At 35.6% G+C, this 15237-nt stretch overlaps 1 protein-coding gene across 1 annotated transcript in view; it reads right to left on the reverse strand.

Moving 5' to 3' along the window:
• LOC129219482 (uncharacterized) overlaps positions 1-15237 on the reverse strand; it is a 69362-nt gene that overhangs the window by 35531 nt on the left and 18594 nt on the right. Inside the window, exons 12-18 of the mRNA XM_054853869.1 lie at positions 13084-13236; positions 11505-11667; positions 10124-10486; positions 8711-8843; positions 5423-5715; positions 3865-4089; positions 1878-1947 (exon numbers count right to left, since the gene is read on the reverse strand). Coding sequence (XP_054709844.1) covers positions 1878-1947; positions 3865-4089; positions 5423-5715; positions 8711-8843; positions 10124-10486; positions 11505-11667; positions 13084-13236 — 1400 coding nt within the window. The remainder of the gene's footprint in view (positions 1-1877; positions 1948-3864; positions 4090-5422; positions 5716-8710; positions 8844-10123; positions 10487-11504; positions 11668-13083; positions 13237-15237) is intronic.

Here is a 15237-nt window from a genome sequence, read left to right on the forward strand (position 1 = left end):
GGGGCCTGGACTCTAGCTAAAAAAAGTTTCTTTGAAGCACCCTAACCAGTAGTCGACCACTTAAGAGCTTGATGGTGGATTTTCGTACAAGTAAGAATTTCAACAATTAGTACAATTATGAAAACGTTGTAAAAATAAACTGTGTACTTTCCTGATTGTAATCCAAATAACTCCTTCTGAAATAACAACATTTTTCTCCAAAAAATCAAATTCTATCTGATGCTAGAAAATGGTCCAGAAGTCGGCCAAAGAAATTCAGTGCTCTGCCATGTATGATCCTGTGGTTGTCTATTTCCTTTTCATTAATTTTATGGGACATAAGCGGATGAAGATTATGAAAAAGAATACGTATTTTCGAGTTCTTTAGAAGATTTGAAATTTTTCAAAGATTTTCTTCCGCAACAAATGTAACTTCTCTCCTTATTTTGTTTTCTTTTTTGCGCAAAATGTTTAATGAATTAATTGCACTATCATCCAAATTATTACTCGTAGTTCATCTGAAAAAAAAAATAGCGCAATTTGGGAGTCATGTTAAAATAAAAATAAATACAAAAAACAAAACATCATTACGATGATTATTTCTCTTGTGAATAATGTTGTGAATAATAGATTCATTGAACAGGTGAAGCACTTCAACTCAATAGGATGCGACATCACCTTTGACCACGACAATGATGTCCAAAACAAACTACATAGGTTTCAACACTTACGTTTAACCTTTAAAAGAACCCTAAAGGGAAAAACGAGAAAGGAAACACAACCGAAGTTCTATAAGGGTATGGGTGTGCCAACCTTACTATACGGCTCCGAAACATGGACTTTGATCACAAAAGAAACTAGTAGAATTCAAGCAGCAGAGATGAAGTATTTGCGATCACTGAAGAACTTACTGCACTATCCTAGACAAAATAAGGAATGAATCTATTCGAAGAGAATTACAGATATTCAGCCTCAATGATAAAACTACAGAATGTCGATTCGACGATTGGAAAAACCATATTCGACGTATGAAACGAGGGAGACTTCCAAGAGCTGCTTTTTATTACAGACCAAGGGGCAAACGAGACCGTGGTTTGCCCAGGAAACGGTAGGGCGACTAAGAAGCCAGAACAAACTATATGCCTAATCCTTGACGACGACGACGATGATGATGAATAATGTATCCTATATAAACTAACATCAATGTTAGTTAAAAAATTCTACGCAAATAGTCATAAGTGTTAACTGCCCTGGTATTTCCAACGGGGAAAGTCTTATGGAATGATTAATCCATGATATTTGTTTCGTACGTTGCTCTTGAATTAAATTGAAAGGTAAACGGCATTTGTGTATAATCCCTCAGCAACAAACAAAAATAACTTGTTATTTTCGATTAGTAGTTTTCCTTCCGCTGTTACTTTGAGGGATATTTCGATAATTGGGTTCTATAATTGGAAATCTGGCGTGGTCGTCTTATTTTTGCGAAAAAAAAATTCTTTTGGTAACCCTGCTGATTTATAGTAACCCTATGTGAATAGATGTTTCCGGTCTCTTTGTTTAACTTCGCGAAGAAAAATACTTCTCGCGCAGGCGCTGGAGCCAAGAATTGATGCCAATTAAGAAAGATCACCAGATTCCCAATTATCAAAATCTTCCCTTTCTTCGTAAAAGTAAAGGGATGTAACAACTAGCGCTTTAAGCTACGTAGTACATACATTCACGAAGTCTACATTATAACTAATATAAATGCATTAAAAAGTATGACACATTCGAAATTGAAAGTTTAATTCTTAAAAAATAAAAATATGAAAAAGATTCGTATGGATCAAAAATTCTAAAAAAAAATGTTCCACTTTAATGTATTTCATATGAAATATGCATACTATATATGTTCTTACCAATCAGTGTAAATCATGGGATTGCCATCACTCCAACGATAAACGCCTTCTTTTGCTTCATCATTTAATCCTGAAAGATATCATATCGTTTAAATTTTCACAGAGATATTGGAAAAACTGCAATAATAATTTAGTAGAATTTTTCCCTCATTCTTTTTCTTCTATTTTTTAAGAAAACGTCTAATGAAGAATGAATTTTCATAGTAGCTAAAGAGGAAAGAAAGTTAGTTACAGTACCTAATTTGAAATTTAGTAATATTTAAGAACGTAAAGCTGCGGATTCAGTGCAATTATCTCTGAAATGGCCACACTAGAAATTTTTTTTAGTGGTTAATACCGCATACGATTTAAAAAATTAAGCTGTCTTGCTTCGCGTTGCCCAAAAAATGCAAGTATTTAGTTTTGATGTTCTGTATGATGTAACACTATTACAAAAAAGTTCTTTAAAAAAAGAAGTAATTTATCTGTGCTGGAAAATTCTGAACCATGCTTTCTCAAAGTAACTACTTAAATGTGAGAGAAAAAATATTTTTAAACAACTAAGTGCAAGTCTTGAAGTGTTATTAAGTAATTATACACTGCGAAAAAAAAAATAAAATAAAAATCCGGAATAATTTCTGAATATATGGGGAAGCTGCGATTTAAGAATTTTTCAAAAACTTTTTGAGTATTTCGGATTCTTTTTCTATAATTTTCAAAAACGTTTCTGAATATAATGTGCAGCTGCAGTTCAAAAAATTTTCAAAAACGTTTCCGAGTATTACGGAACTCGCTCTGTAATTTTCAAAAAGGTTTTCGAAAATTTCGGAACCGTTTTCCTGTATTTCTTTTTAAAAATCTGAACTATAATCTTGTGTACTATAACAATTTTAATTGGTTCTTTCGCAGCTGACAGCAACAAAGCAATATATTTATTCTGCAACTGATAAGCTTGAAAAGTTATCTGAAGATGAGAATGTACGAAATGCAGTTAAATTTTTAATCATTCAACACCTACGGCAAAAAAAAAAAAAAAAAAAAAAAAAATTGAATTCTGAAATTTTGAATTCAAATTATGTTTTTCGCAATCACGAACTGGGACAGGACCCTACTCATTGGAGTTATTTTTTCTAGAAACGGCTCCTGTCCCCCTCCCCAAGCCTGCCTCTCCTCCTGGGCGGTTACGTGTGCATAGTTGTGTGTGTGCGTAGACCTGTGTGTATGCACGTTGGCGTATGTGAGGGTATGTGTGTGAAGTCGTGTGTGTGTATGTGTGTGAACGTGCGTGTGTGTAGGACATGGATGCCTCGACCAGGAGAAGCGGGTAGCTCAAAACCGGAGCAGCCGCGCCGCGCCGCCAACAGAGGACGGTGGGCGGTGGTGCTGCATATGCTTCTGGTCCAAGTTGAAAAAGGCACGGACACCAAAAACGGTCAAATGAGAACAATAAGCAATCGTGATTGCTCAAAAAAAAAAAAAAATTAATTTGAATTCTGAAATTTTGAATTCAAATTATGTTTTTCGCAATCACGAACTGCGACAGGACCCTACTCATTGGAGTTATTGTTTCTAGAAACGGCTTCTGTCCCCCCAAGCCTGACCCTCCTCTTGTGCGGTTACGTGTGCATAGTTGTGTGTGTGTGTGTGTGTAGGTTTGTGTCTGTGTGTGTGTAGGCGCGCGTTCGTGTAAGTGTAGGCTTGTGTGTGTGTGAGTGTATGTGTGTGAAGTCGTGTGTTTGTATGTGTGTGAGCGTGCGTGTGTGTAGGACATGGAAGCCTCCGACCAGGAGAAGCGGATAGCTCAGGACCGGAGCAGCTGCGCCGCGCCGCGCCGCCTGCAGAGGACGGTGGGCGGTGGTGCTGCAAAGGCTTCTGGTCCAAGCTGAAAAAGGCACGGACGCCAAGAACGGTCAAATGAAAGCAATAAGCAATCGTGATTGCTCAAAAAACCTGTCCTTATAATTGCGTTTTGGAACTTCTTCTGGTAGAAAATTGAAGTATTACGTACCTATATACAAGGACTTATGCTTCGCATTCCAAAAATTAGTGAGGTAATAGTGAACCACGGCATTTTCCTTCTTGTCCAAAATGCTGACAAGATGGCCATTTTGATCTCCTCCAAGAGTTCTGCATCTTGCTTCCGCTTCATACCATTGTATAGCGTCGGATTCATGGTACGCATTGTAGCAATTTCCATTGTAATATTTCCACGGAGGCTTGCATGCAGACTCATCTGTATGAAATAGATTCTTTGAAATGTATATTCATTTCATCAGTAAAGTAAGATCTTTAAGAATGATATCATGAGATAACACAATTCTCATGTTTAGACGACTTCAAAGTCATAATGTACTTATACATTGTATGGTACTAAAGTTTTCTGTATTAAGTCATTAGTTTTGACAGTGATGAGCATTTAATATGTTTTTCTGTCACGCACCTCGGTATCGATTCTTCTATTTTTTTTCCAATAACTGATAATCTATACGTGTACGCATTTTATTTTCTTAATCCTCATCATCCGACTAATGTAGAAAATAAGGAGTTTAAAGTGAATATTTTTGAAGTAAACATATAAATGCCAAAAGTTAAAACTTCCTTTTTAATTATTTAAAAAAAAATGTATTTACTCCATAAAGATGAAAAATTTACAATCGGGATTAAAATAGCATGAGTCCTTTAATGAGTGTTGATTTTTAAAGAAATATCAGTATATTATTTTTTTTTATAGAAACTAACGTATTCTATAAACGAAATTGGAACAAGAAATTATTAATCTTGATGACGTATACTGTGTTACGTAAAAAATTGTTAGCATGATTAGTTTTTTTTTTATAGCGTTTGAATGAGATTGACTGAAATCTTTAGTCTGTTAAAGTTTTTCGGTTAATTTTTCCGTTAAAAAAAAAAAAAGGATATTTCTCCACTTTTCCCAATCTACGGTTTAAAAGAAAAATATCAACATCTAAAATGTAAAAAGTTTCAATTGTCAAATTTTTATAAGTAAACATTTCTGGTGAATTCTTCAATGAAAGCCGAATAATGGTACTGCAGCAAGTCAAGAAATTGATAGGAACTGAGATGTTCGTTGAAAGGGTATACAGACACTATAGTTCTGCTCTGAAAGGTATCGTTTTGTGCAGGACACTGCGAATAATTTAGTAGGAACATTAAAGGCTTTGCATCTACATAAGTATTGACTAAAAGTGCTCTATTGCTTGAGGAAAAAAGAGCCGAACATTTAAATCAATTATTTTCTAGAGTTAAAAACTCAGCAAACAGCTGTTTCGGGACTGTCATATGACAGCCCCGAAACAACTGTTGGCTGAGTTTTTAACTCTATTTTACTACTTTATCTGTACTTTATGCACGTTGTTGTCATTTTTACTCATTCCAGAGTACAACATTTTCGACTGCTTTTTTACAATTATTTTCTAGTTCCAGCTTTTCGGTTTGTATTCTCCATACGTGATGAGTCATAAGATTCATTTTAAGTTTTGCAAAAATTTTAAAATAAAAATATAATTAGTATTTTCCTTTATTTACTTAGAATGAAAAAACCTCACCATCAAGATCATACACTTGTATATCCGCCGGCATTTGAAAACTCTTAGAAGCATACTTCAGGGCAAATCCTCTGCCTGTGATTTCAGCATCAGAAGAAAATTCCAACAGAAGGGAGTTCCAGCTAGACACAATTTCTGTAGGTGGAAGCTTGGCGTTGCAAAAACGACCTATCAAATTAGACTTGTTATTTCTGTCACCGTCGTACACCGCTAAATAGTCGTACTGACAGTTTTCTCCACCAACTATGTCGAAATCTTGGAAGGTCAAGTTTATGAAATGAGATGGCTGGGCTCTGCAACAAATCAAAAATCATTTTCATGCACGAAATAATAGTCAAATCTAGATAACAATTATCTGTAACTAAGCAAGTAAAAGTAACTCTGCATCAAGACGGAAAAGGTCTTTTTTTTTTCAAAATTGAGATTTCAACAACATTTACGACCTATCAAATTAAACTTGTTATTTCTGTCACCGTCGTACAATGCTAAATAGTCGTACTGACAGTTTTCTCCACCAATTATGTCGAAATCTTGGAAGGTCAAGTTTATGAAATGAGATAGCTGGGCTCTGCAACAAATCAAAAACCACTTTAATGCATGACATAATAGTCAAATTTAAATAAAAATTATCTGTGACTAAGCAAGTAAGAATAACTCTGCATCCGGGACGGAAAAGTTTTTTTTTATTTCAAAATTGAGATTTCAACAACATTTACGCAAAATTTTTATACTCTATTCAAAGGTATCTAGCACTAAGAATTTCATAAAAAGAATTATAATTTTATACGCTTATAAATAACAATCTTATATAATTAAAAACTGAGCGTATGTACCTATGTATGTAACAATATATGCAACTATGTATGCAACTACACTCCTGTTTGTGAAAATTGCAACACCACGAAGGACTTACGCGAGTGAGCTGAAAATTGCAGGAAATGTAAAGTAGGGCATGATATGCAAATGATTAGAATTGCAGACCGGTAGCGCATGCGTATGCTGAGCAGCGCCCTCTGAACGGCGGATCGAACCGAATATAAATAGACGGCTGTAGCGAGGCGTGTATGATTATCGGTGGTTTTATGCTAGAGTAAACGTTAACTGAATCTTTACTATGCCTCTTCGACGAAAGAAAGCGAAATTTGAGCAAATTTCGGAGTTTGAACGAGGCAGAATCGTTGGCACTCGTGAAGCTGGATTGTCTTATCATGCAGTAGCCGCTCGTGTGCAGCGTAACAGCAGTACAATCATGCGTGTTTGGAAGCAGTGGACGGACGAGGATCGGACAGCTCGGAAATCCGGGAGTGGACCCCGAAATGTAACGTCAGTTCGCGATGACAGACACCTGGTGCGTATGGCGCTGACGAACCGCACAGCTTTCTCTAGACAATTGGCAGCACATTGGTCACCAGCTACAAGTGTTTTATTGTGTGCTTCATCAAATCAGAGACGTCTGCAGCAGCGTGGATTGCGCGCAAGGATTCCTTTATACAGGATTCCTCTCACGCAAAACCATAGCCGCCTGCGGATACAATGGGCCAATGTGCATAGGAGCTGGCGTGCTGATTGGCAGCAAGCTGTCTTTTCTGACGAATCCCGCTTCAATTTGTGGCACTATTTTGGCCGAATTCGTGTCAGGCGCTATGCCGGTGAACGGCACATACCGGAATGCATTATCGAACGCCACAGTAAACGAACACCCGGGGAGTTATAGTTTGGGGTGCCATAGCATATCATGGACGATCACAATTGCTACGAATTATGGGCAATTTGAACAGTACCAGATACATAAACGAAGTTTTACAGCCCCAAGCTATTTCTTCCTGCAAGGCCAGGGGCTGTATTTCAGCAGGATGATGCCCGTTAACATGTCGCAGGACTGTCAAATCCTACCTTGATTCGCCAGTACAGCTTCTTCCTTGGCCTGCATATTCCCCGGATGTGTCACCGATTAAACATGTGTGTGATTTCATTGGGCGGCGTCTTGCTCGTGATCCTCGTCCTGTTGCTTCGACAGACGAACTTTGGTTGCGCATACAAACAATATGGAATACTCTTCCGCAGGCAGATATTCAAACTTAGTTTCACTCCATGCCGGGTCGTGTAGCAGCTCTTATTGCGGCGCGTGGTGGCCACACAAAATACTAATTTCTATCTCTTTTTATTGTTTGCTTGGTTTGAAAATCTAATCATTTATTTGTACCATTACCACTCAACTGTGCATTAAATTTCATTCAACAGTGATGCTTCCTTCATGGTGTTGCAATTTTCACAAAAGGAGTGTATGTTTATCGAAGTTACTTCTCTCGAACGACAGTGAACTGACCATCGAACCAGGTATCGATGGATTCGTAATCTTCCTGTCTTTATGTTTCGCTATTTAACATATTTCTCCAATGATAATTAGCGGAGATATCAATAAAAAAGTATTATTTTTGACACTTAGATTTCGACATAAAAATCCCTTTTTTTCGAAAGCTTTCCTAGATTCAAACTATTCAGTGCTTCATCTCAACTTTCCGTAACAATACTTTTATTAAAATTTGTAGCGTGAAGAAAATCATTAAATGAAAGATCTGTTGCCATTTTTTTCTCTCGAATATGAACAAATAAAATTATGGTTTTTGTTTTGAGGCTTTTCCTCCAATCGAGGGAATTAAAATGTTTCCTTTTTGGATATTTTTCTGCAATATGACGCAAAATTTTACTGATTTTTTTTCCGTTCAAACCTGATTGTTGAACGCGTGTCACTTGACATAACTTTTATTTTCAAGATAGACCGTGCAAATCCCGGCAACGCAGCTAGTCCAGTAATAAAAGTCATCAGAACGGAAAGCTTTATATTCATATCATGACTAACTTTGTTTTTGTGACCAAGGGCCTTTTACTTGCCAGGTACAGAACTGTTAAAACATTAACGCTATTAAAAATGCACAAGTAGCAAAAAAATTGCTGACACGTGCTTGGCGGTTGCAAAGAAACCACTTTTCAATGCAAAGAAATACTCTGATGGTAGAAAATCTACATCTGGTTCAAACTTTGTATTACTATTTTTAACGTTTCTCACAATGGTTGACACCTTAATTGTAACTGTCACTGTCTTCTGTAGTCCTGATAGCAGTACAACTGAAAGAATACGTAACAAAAGATACATACCTAGCTTCATTTAAAGATAACTTGTGTAGCAAAACTTTTAAGTGTACTACAGCTTAAATATAATAATGCAGTTCATGAACATGTTTATTGTTTGTCTTCTTAGAGTAAAAAAAAAAAAAAATATTGGCGTACCGTATGAGCCATCCGCATCGATGATTGCTTGGGTAAGGTAATGGATGTGCAATTGACACAATTTTTCCACACGAAGTTTCACACAAATGTTGTTCTGAACATTTAAAATCTCCCACTCCACAGCCAGGACAATCTGCAACAATTGAAGAATGAAAGTTAAAAAGAACAACATTGTACAGGGTGTTCGAAATGTCCTTGACACATTAGAAAAATTCATAGAAAAGCTACAAGTTGTCGTATGAATATACGGTTTGCTCAAGAATACTATGAGTTCGCGAATTTTTTATAAGATTTTTTATAAGAAAAGAGAAGAAAATAGGATAGCTTCATAATGGCCGCCGAAACATTCCCATATGTAAGTTTTTGATGAAACATATTTTCCTGAAAATCATTGCTAAGTGGAAAAAAATTGCATGGGTCGCCACAATATATTTGAAATAAAGAAAAAAAATAATTTGAATTCGAAATTTTGAATTCAAATAAAGTTTTTCGCAATCACGAGTTGCGACAGGAGCCTACTCATTGGAGTTATTGTTTCTAGAAACGGCTCCTGTCCCCCCAAGCCTGCCCTTCCTCTTGGGCGGTTACGTGTGTATAGTTGTGTATGTGTATGTTTAGACTTGTGCGTATGCACGTAGGCGTGTGTGTATGTGAGTGTAAAGGCGGGTGTGTGTGTGTGTAGGACATGGACACCACCGACCAGGATAGGCGGATTCCGGGGGACAGTGTTCAGGGCCAGAGGAGCCGCTCCTGCAGAGGACGGTGGGCGGTGGTGCTGCAGAGGCCCCTGGTCCAAGCTGAGAAAAGAACCAAACATCAAATACGGTCAAGCGAGAACAACAAGCAATCGTAATTGCTCAAAAACACCTAAATTGTTCAATTGTTTTTAAAAGTGGCGCGGCGCTATGCCATCATAGTAAGAAAAGTACACGTAATGTTCTTAGTACTTTTATTAAACAGAAAGTAATACATTTCATTACCAGAGTTCAATGTGTGCACCGTATGTAGCACAAACCACATCTAAACAGTAATCAAGTTCATCTCATGATCTTGCCAGCATTAACTACGGATACACTGCCAAGTCTACTTGCGCAATTCGAATTTTCAGTTCTTCAATGCTAGCATTGCTACAGAATTTTACGTAAATGAATGCAAAAAAAAAAAAAAAAAAAAAAAAAAAAAAACCGTGAACCTGTGAGGTATTATAGTGCAAACGACCAGCTCATGCGACAATTTGTTGCTTTTCTATGAATTTTTAGACTTGTACGTCAAGGATTTTTCCGACACTCTCTACTACGCTTCACGTAACTTTAACTACAACAGTATCTGGTTTTAAACAATTAGTTCAAGCTTTTTACAAATAATTTACACTTGGACGAAAATACCGTACATTTTTGATACCCGTTCACTTACCTACTGATTTATAAGTGGCATAAAATCCTCTGAATCTACTGCGTGAATATCTGAAGCAACTTTGCAGATGTATTCTCATAAGTCCGTTGGATATGATACGCTTGGGGAAGAATTTTCCGTCCGGTGACCTGATCATGGAAGTATTCCCATGCCCGGGATAGACTGTCAGCTCATCCCTGCATCTTCCCCACTCGAGGTCGCCTTCTTTATCAGCCAAGTCGTACAAAACGAAGTTCAGCTCAATGTGTTTACCCGGTTCTGGCTCGATGGACCACCAGCAAGATTTGTCTTGGCCGTAGTAACGGGGGTGATTTGGTGATGACACTACGCCCGTAGAAGTGCTCATAATGCTGCCACAATGCACTGCCAAGAAGTAGAAATCATCCGTTTTATATTAGATATTTAAGCACGATAAATCACATTTAATGAAAAATGCTTTTGTTTTCAAATATAATGGCTTAACTACAGTGGTGGTAAAAAAGAAAAAAAAATGCATCACCCGCGCCGTAAAGGAGAGGAATATCATCCCGACTGCTTCAACACACAGTCAAGCATCCAGTTTAACAGATGGTTTGGGGATGTATTTCTGATCAAGGAGTTGGTGGGCTTCACTTTGTGCAAGGAACAGTAAACGCTCAGGTGTATATTGGCGTTTTGGAGGAGAAATTGCTTCCTACTATCCGGGATCACTTTACTTCAGTTCCAAACGTCATTTTCCAGGATGATTCTGCTCCGTGCCATAGGGCAAAACTGGTAAGAAACAATTTAAAAACCTTTATCCTGCCATTAGACTTAAATCGACATGGGGTTAAGTAATTTTTTTTCCCTAAACTCAAACTTAGGTTCAGAAATGGAAAAAAGAGCATAAGGTCAGCAGTTTGTCTTGTCCCGGAAACAGCCCCGATCCACGTAAACAATTATCGGATTCCTGCTGCTAAATGTTTATTTCGTAAGTTTTGCAGTATTTCACATAAATTCATCGTTAATCGTTCGCCCAAAACTTCTCACATATTCTCTTTGTTGTGAAAATGCGAGGAAGATGCAATTTTTTTTACCAGAACTGTATAAAACATTCAGGGAGAAATGATAGCGGAAATAAACAAAGAGGGTTGCTGTTTGGCGCCAACATTTACCGCTTTCTTGACTTACTCATCAGATTGGCGATTCTTCTCAGGAACATCTCGCTTTTCTGATTGGCGCTGTTTTTGCCATCCCATCGTCAATCGGGCAACGGTATTTCCCAGTTTCACGTTGCTTTGTCTACTTCCAATATCAGTTCTCGCTGAATTCCCTATACATGTCATCAGTAATTACATTTATAAACTCTTGATGACTGTGAGTGAAGATGACCGATTTTGTGATCACATTTTGTGAAAATTACCTTTATCTCGGCATCCTACAATTTCCAATCTCAGACATGGTTGTTCGTAGTAGTCAATGATCTTTATCTGTACAATTCTAGTCGCAAGTCCTTTCAACAAATTAAACCGCATTGGCATGTCATTTGTGTAAGATGGGGAATCACATTGGTCGCACACATAAACCTGTAAGAAATAGGTGCTATTAGAGGGTTCGTGTTAATGGCGATTAGTTCGTGTTAATGGCGATTAGTTCGTGTTAATGGCGATTTGTTTACTTTCTGAATTGATCGAAATAGAGAAATATCGAATATGTTGCCTCCATTGCTCCTCGGACTTTAATTTCACAATTTAATGGAACATATATTCAGGGCTTCATTTCTATTAAAAGAAGTGTAGGAGTCCTGTAGTCTCTACAACTTTCGAGTAAATAGCCTGAATTTCGCCTAAACTATTGAAATTTGCATACATTTGAAAAGAAGGGCAGAAGCCCAACTCTTGTGAGTTCCTATGCAAATTAAGCCCTCCTTATTTTGTTTTTGTTGACTTGATATGCATATTTATTTGGCTATTTTACATTTAAGTGGAACTTTTAAAATTGTTAAATATTAAAAAAAAAATATTTGGTGTATTATTTCTCTTTTTATTGGCTTAATTTAATTATTTTGCAAACTAACTAGCTTTCATTTTAATGGAAGTTTAAATTTTGTTGCTTTTGCATATATAAAGGTTTCCTGATCTTTTTGAGATGAAATGTTTCTATCATTTCCCCTCATTGAGCTGTATTAGACATTTATTGCGCCCCAAAATTTTTAGCTGCAAGCTTTTCAATGAGTGTTTCATTTACACTGTGATTACTTTTCTGAAAAATCTATTTCTCTCTATCTTCTTTTTTTTTATAACTCAAATCGAAAAGAGATGTTTTGAAAAAAAAAAAAAAAAAAAAAGATAATGCTTAAAAACACCTTTGAAAAGTCAAAGGATATTTTCCACTAGTAAAATAAGGTTCGATAGAAATAGCATTAAAGCAATTTAAAGATTGCGTTATTTTTGGAAAAAAATCGTTTGAAATACTGATACCAACTAATATTAAATTTTATATAAAGAGCTATGTTGTCTTCTTGTAAACTCCCAAAAATATTTTATTTCATTTTAAGGAGGACAAATATTGATAGCAAAAGGTTCAAATTTGAACCAAAATCTTCCTTAGATTCCGTTAAATATGTTTGATGTGCATATAAATAAACAAAATTCTTCATACTTCAAAAGATCAGCAAAACGAAAGTATCACATTGAAGATATCTTTTAAAACTAAACAATTTAAAAATTAATAAGTGACTGTTAGTTATAAGCAAATTAATTACAAACTGATATTGTTCGTAAGTACCTTTTCAGTGAATGATTTTCGAGCTAACAATAAATAGCCTGTCATCTGTTTAGAGTTCAGATTTTTGAAGAAATGTATTAAAACAGCATTCATAAAAAGAAAAAAAATACAAAACCACGAAATAAAATAGATAAAAGTATGTTATGAATCTATAACTGAAATAGGAGAAGAAGAGTCATATATTTTTTAACATTAAAAAATAAAAATGCACTTACTTTTTGCTGTCCGACTGGCTCTTCCTCCCACATCCAACTGCTAGAATCATTGCTGAAGAACAAATAAAATTTCTTAACGTTTGTCTTTTTTTGTGCATTATTCAGGCCTTGAAGTACTACACCTGTCACCACAGTCATATTCTGTAGGTCGATCTGTAAATAGTGCATTTTAGTTAAACGTCAAAAAATTTGAAGTCGCTTGTTCTGAAAAATGTGGGTATTTTTTTTTTTTTTAATATTTTCCCACTTTCTATGCTGCAAGAAAGTAATTGAACAAAAGCCCAACTGTATCAAGTAATTTTTAGCAATAAAACTCATTTTGACGGACCAGGCATTGGTATAGTTTAATTGTAAGTAAATCAATGTATTTAACAAGAATGAAGCTATTATATATCTAGTATGTATTTAAGGTATCCGACTGCATTGAAAAAAAAAATGACTTGGCCAGTTTTTTAAATTTAATTTTTTAACTGCATATGTTTCAAAACTATGAGAAAAAAATATAAAAACAAACTTTCGCAATAATATTTAAAAAAAAAATATTAAATAAAAACAAAAAACTCGACTGCGTAGAAAATATATATATAAGCTCAGTAGTTTAGAATTTTATTAAGTAGTACTGAATAACTATACCATTGAAATAGTTTTATAACCGATACATACATAAGACAAATCATAAACTCAAAAGCAAAACAGAAGGATCAAAAGTCAGGACTCATTCCTTTCTGAACAATCAAGGAATCCCGTAATGTTTTATGGTTTTTACGCAGTCGGGTTTTTTTGTTTTTATTTAATATTTTTTTATTTCACTTTTTAGTTAATTTTCATTGACTTAGTTATTATGATTATAAGACGGTGAATTTCGTAATCTTGTCATTTCATTGAGAGAGTTTATATCGTGAAGTTTATTAAGTAACTTGCAGTGATCTAAACTACTGATCATTTTAAATCGGCCCATTGAAATTTTACGAGGTTCCTTGATTGGTCAAAAAGGAATGGGCCCCAACTGTTGATCCTTCTATTTTGCTTTTGAATTTATGATTAGTCTTATGTGTGTATCGATTATAAAACTATTTCAATGCTGTAGTTATTCATTAGTACTTAATAACATTCTAAACTATTGGGTATATTTTTTTTTATTTTTAGTTTTTACGCAGCCGGGGTTTTTTGTTTTTATTTAATGATTATTTTTTATTTTACATTTTTTAGTTAATTTTCATTGACTTCGTTATTATGATTATAAGACGGTAAATTTCGCAATCTTGTCATTTCATTGACAGAGTTTATATCGTGAGGATTATTAAGTAACTTGCTGTGGTCTAAACTACGGATTACTAGTCCCTCTAGTGACCTAATTCGGCTTAAAGCTACATATGATTCACCTTTAGCAAAAATGCGCAAACTTAACTCAACCACAGCACAGCTATACAGCCTGTATAATTCATGATGACGCGAGCTAAGAAACGTCGTCAATCAAATCTTTCTCGCAAAACTAAAAAAGTCGGTCAATAAAGTACACGTCGCGAAACTCAGTCCCCTGAATCACGACAAAAACAAATATAACAGGTTAGAGATGAAAATCGAATTAATAGGCTTAGTAAACAAAATCTTGAGGAAGCGAAAACGCGACTGCATTTGTCGAACGCTGTGTCGCACGCAGGTAGCGTGCGACACGATCCCGAATTGACAATATGGTGGCTAGTTGTTGATATAGTGAATTTTTATTATTTTCATGTGTTTAGTGACACTCCCAAGGTTAGGACAAATCGATTGACATCCAAATTGGCCAAGGCGTTTAGCCTCTACAACGCCACATAGGAACAAACATACATGAATACATACATATATAGACTCATAAACACATTACCTTCCTTTGCGTCGCACACGCGCAGTCGGGTAAAAAAAAGACAAATTTGAAGAAAAATATTGTTTTTACGAGTTTTGCGCTAACAGTTATGAACCAAATTAAGTTCTAGTCACACATAAATCCGTTGGAAGCAATTTTTAAGGCAATTATGCGTGTTTCGCTCTAAAAGATTTCTTGTTTTTCAAAACAGTTTTGAAATGCAGCTGAACAAAGTTTCTATCCTATTTTTTTAAATGCTTTTGTTTAAGCTTCTGCACATAAAAACATTACTTAATTCTGAAATTCAT

The sequence above is a fragment of the Uloborus diversus genome, chromosome 1 (genome assembly GCF_026930045.1).
Source record: "Uloborus diversus isolate 005 chromosome 1, Udiv.v.3.1, whole genome shotgun sequence".
Classification (NCBI taxonomy): Eukaryota; Metazoa; Arthropoda; class Arachnida; order Araneae; family Uloboridae; genus Uloborus; species Uloborus diversus.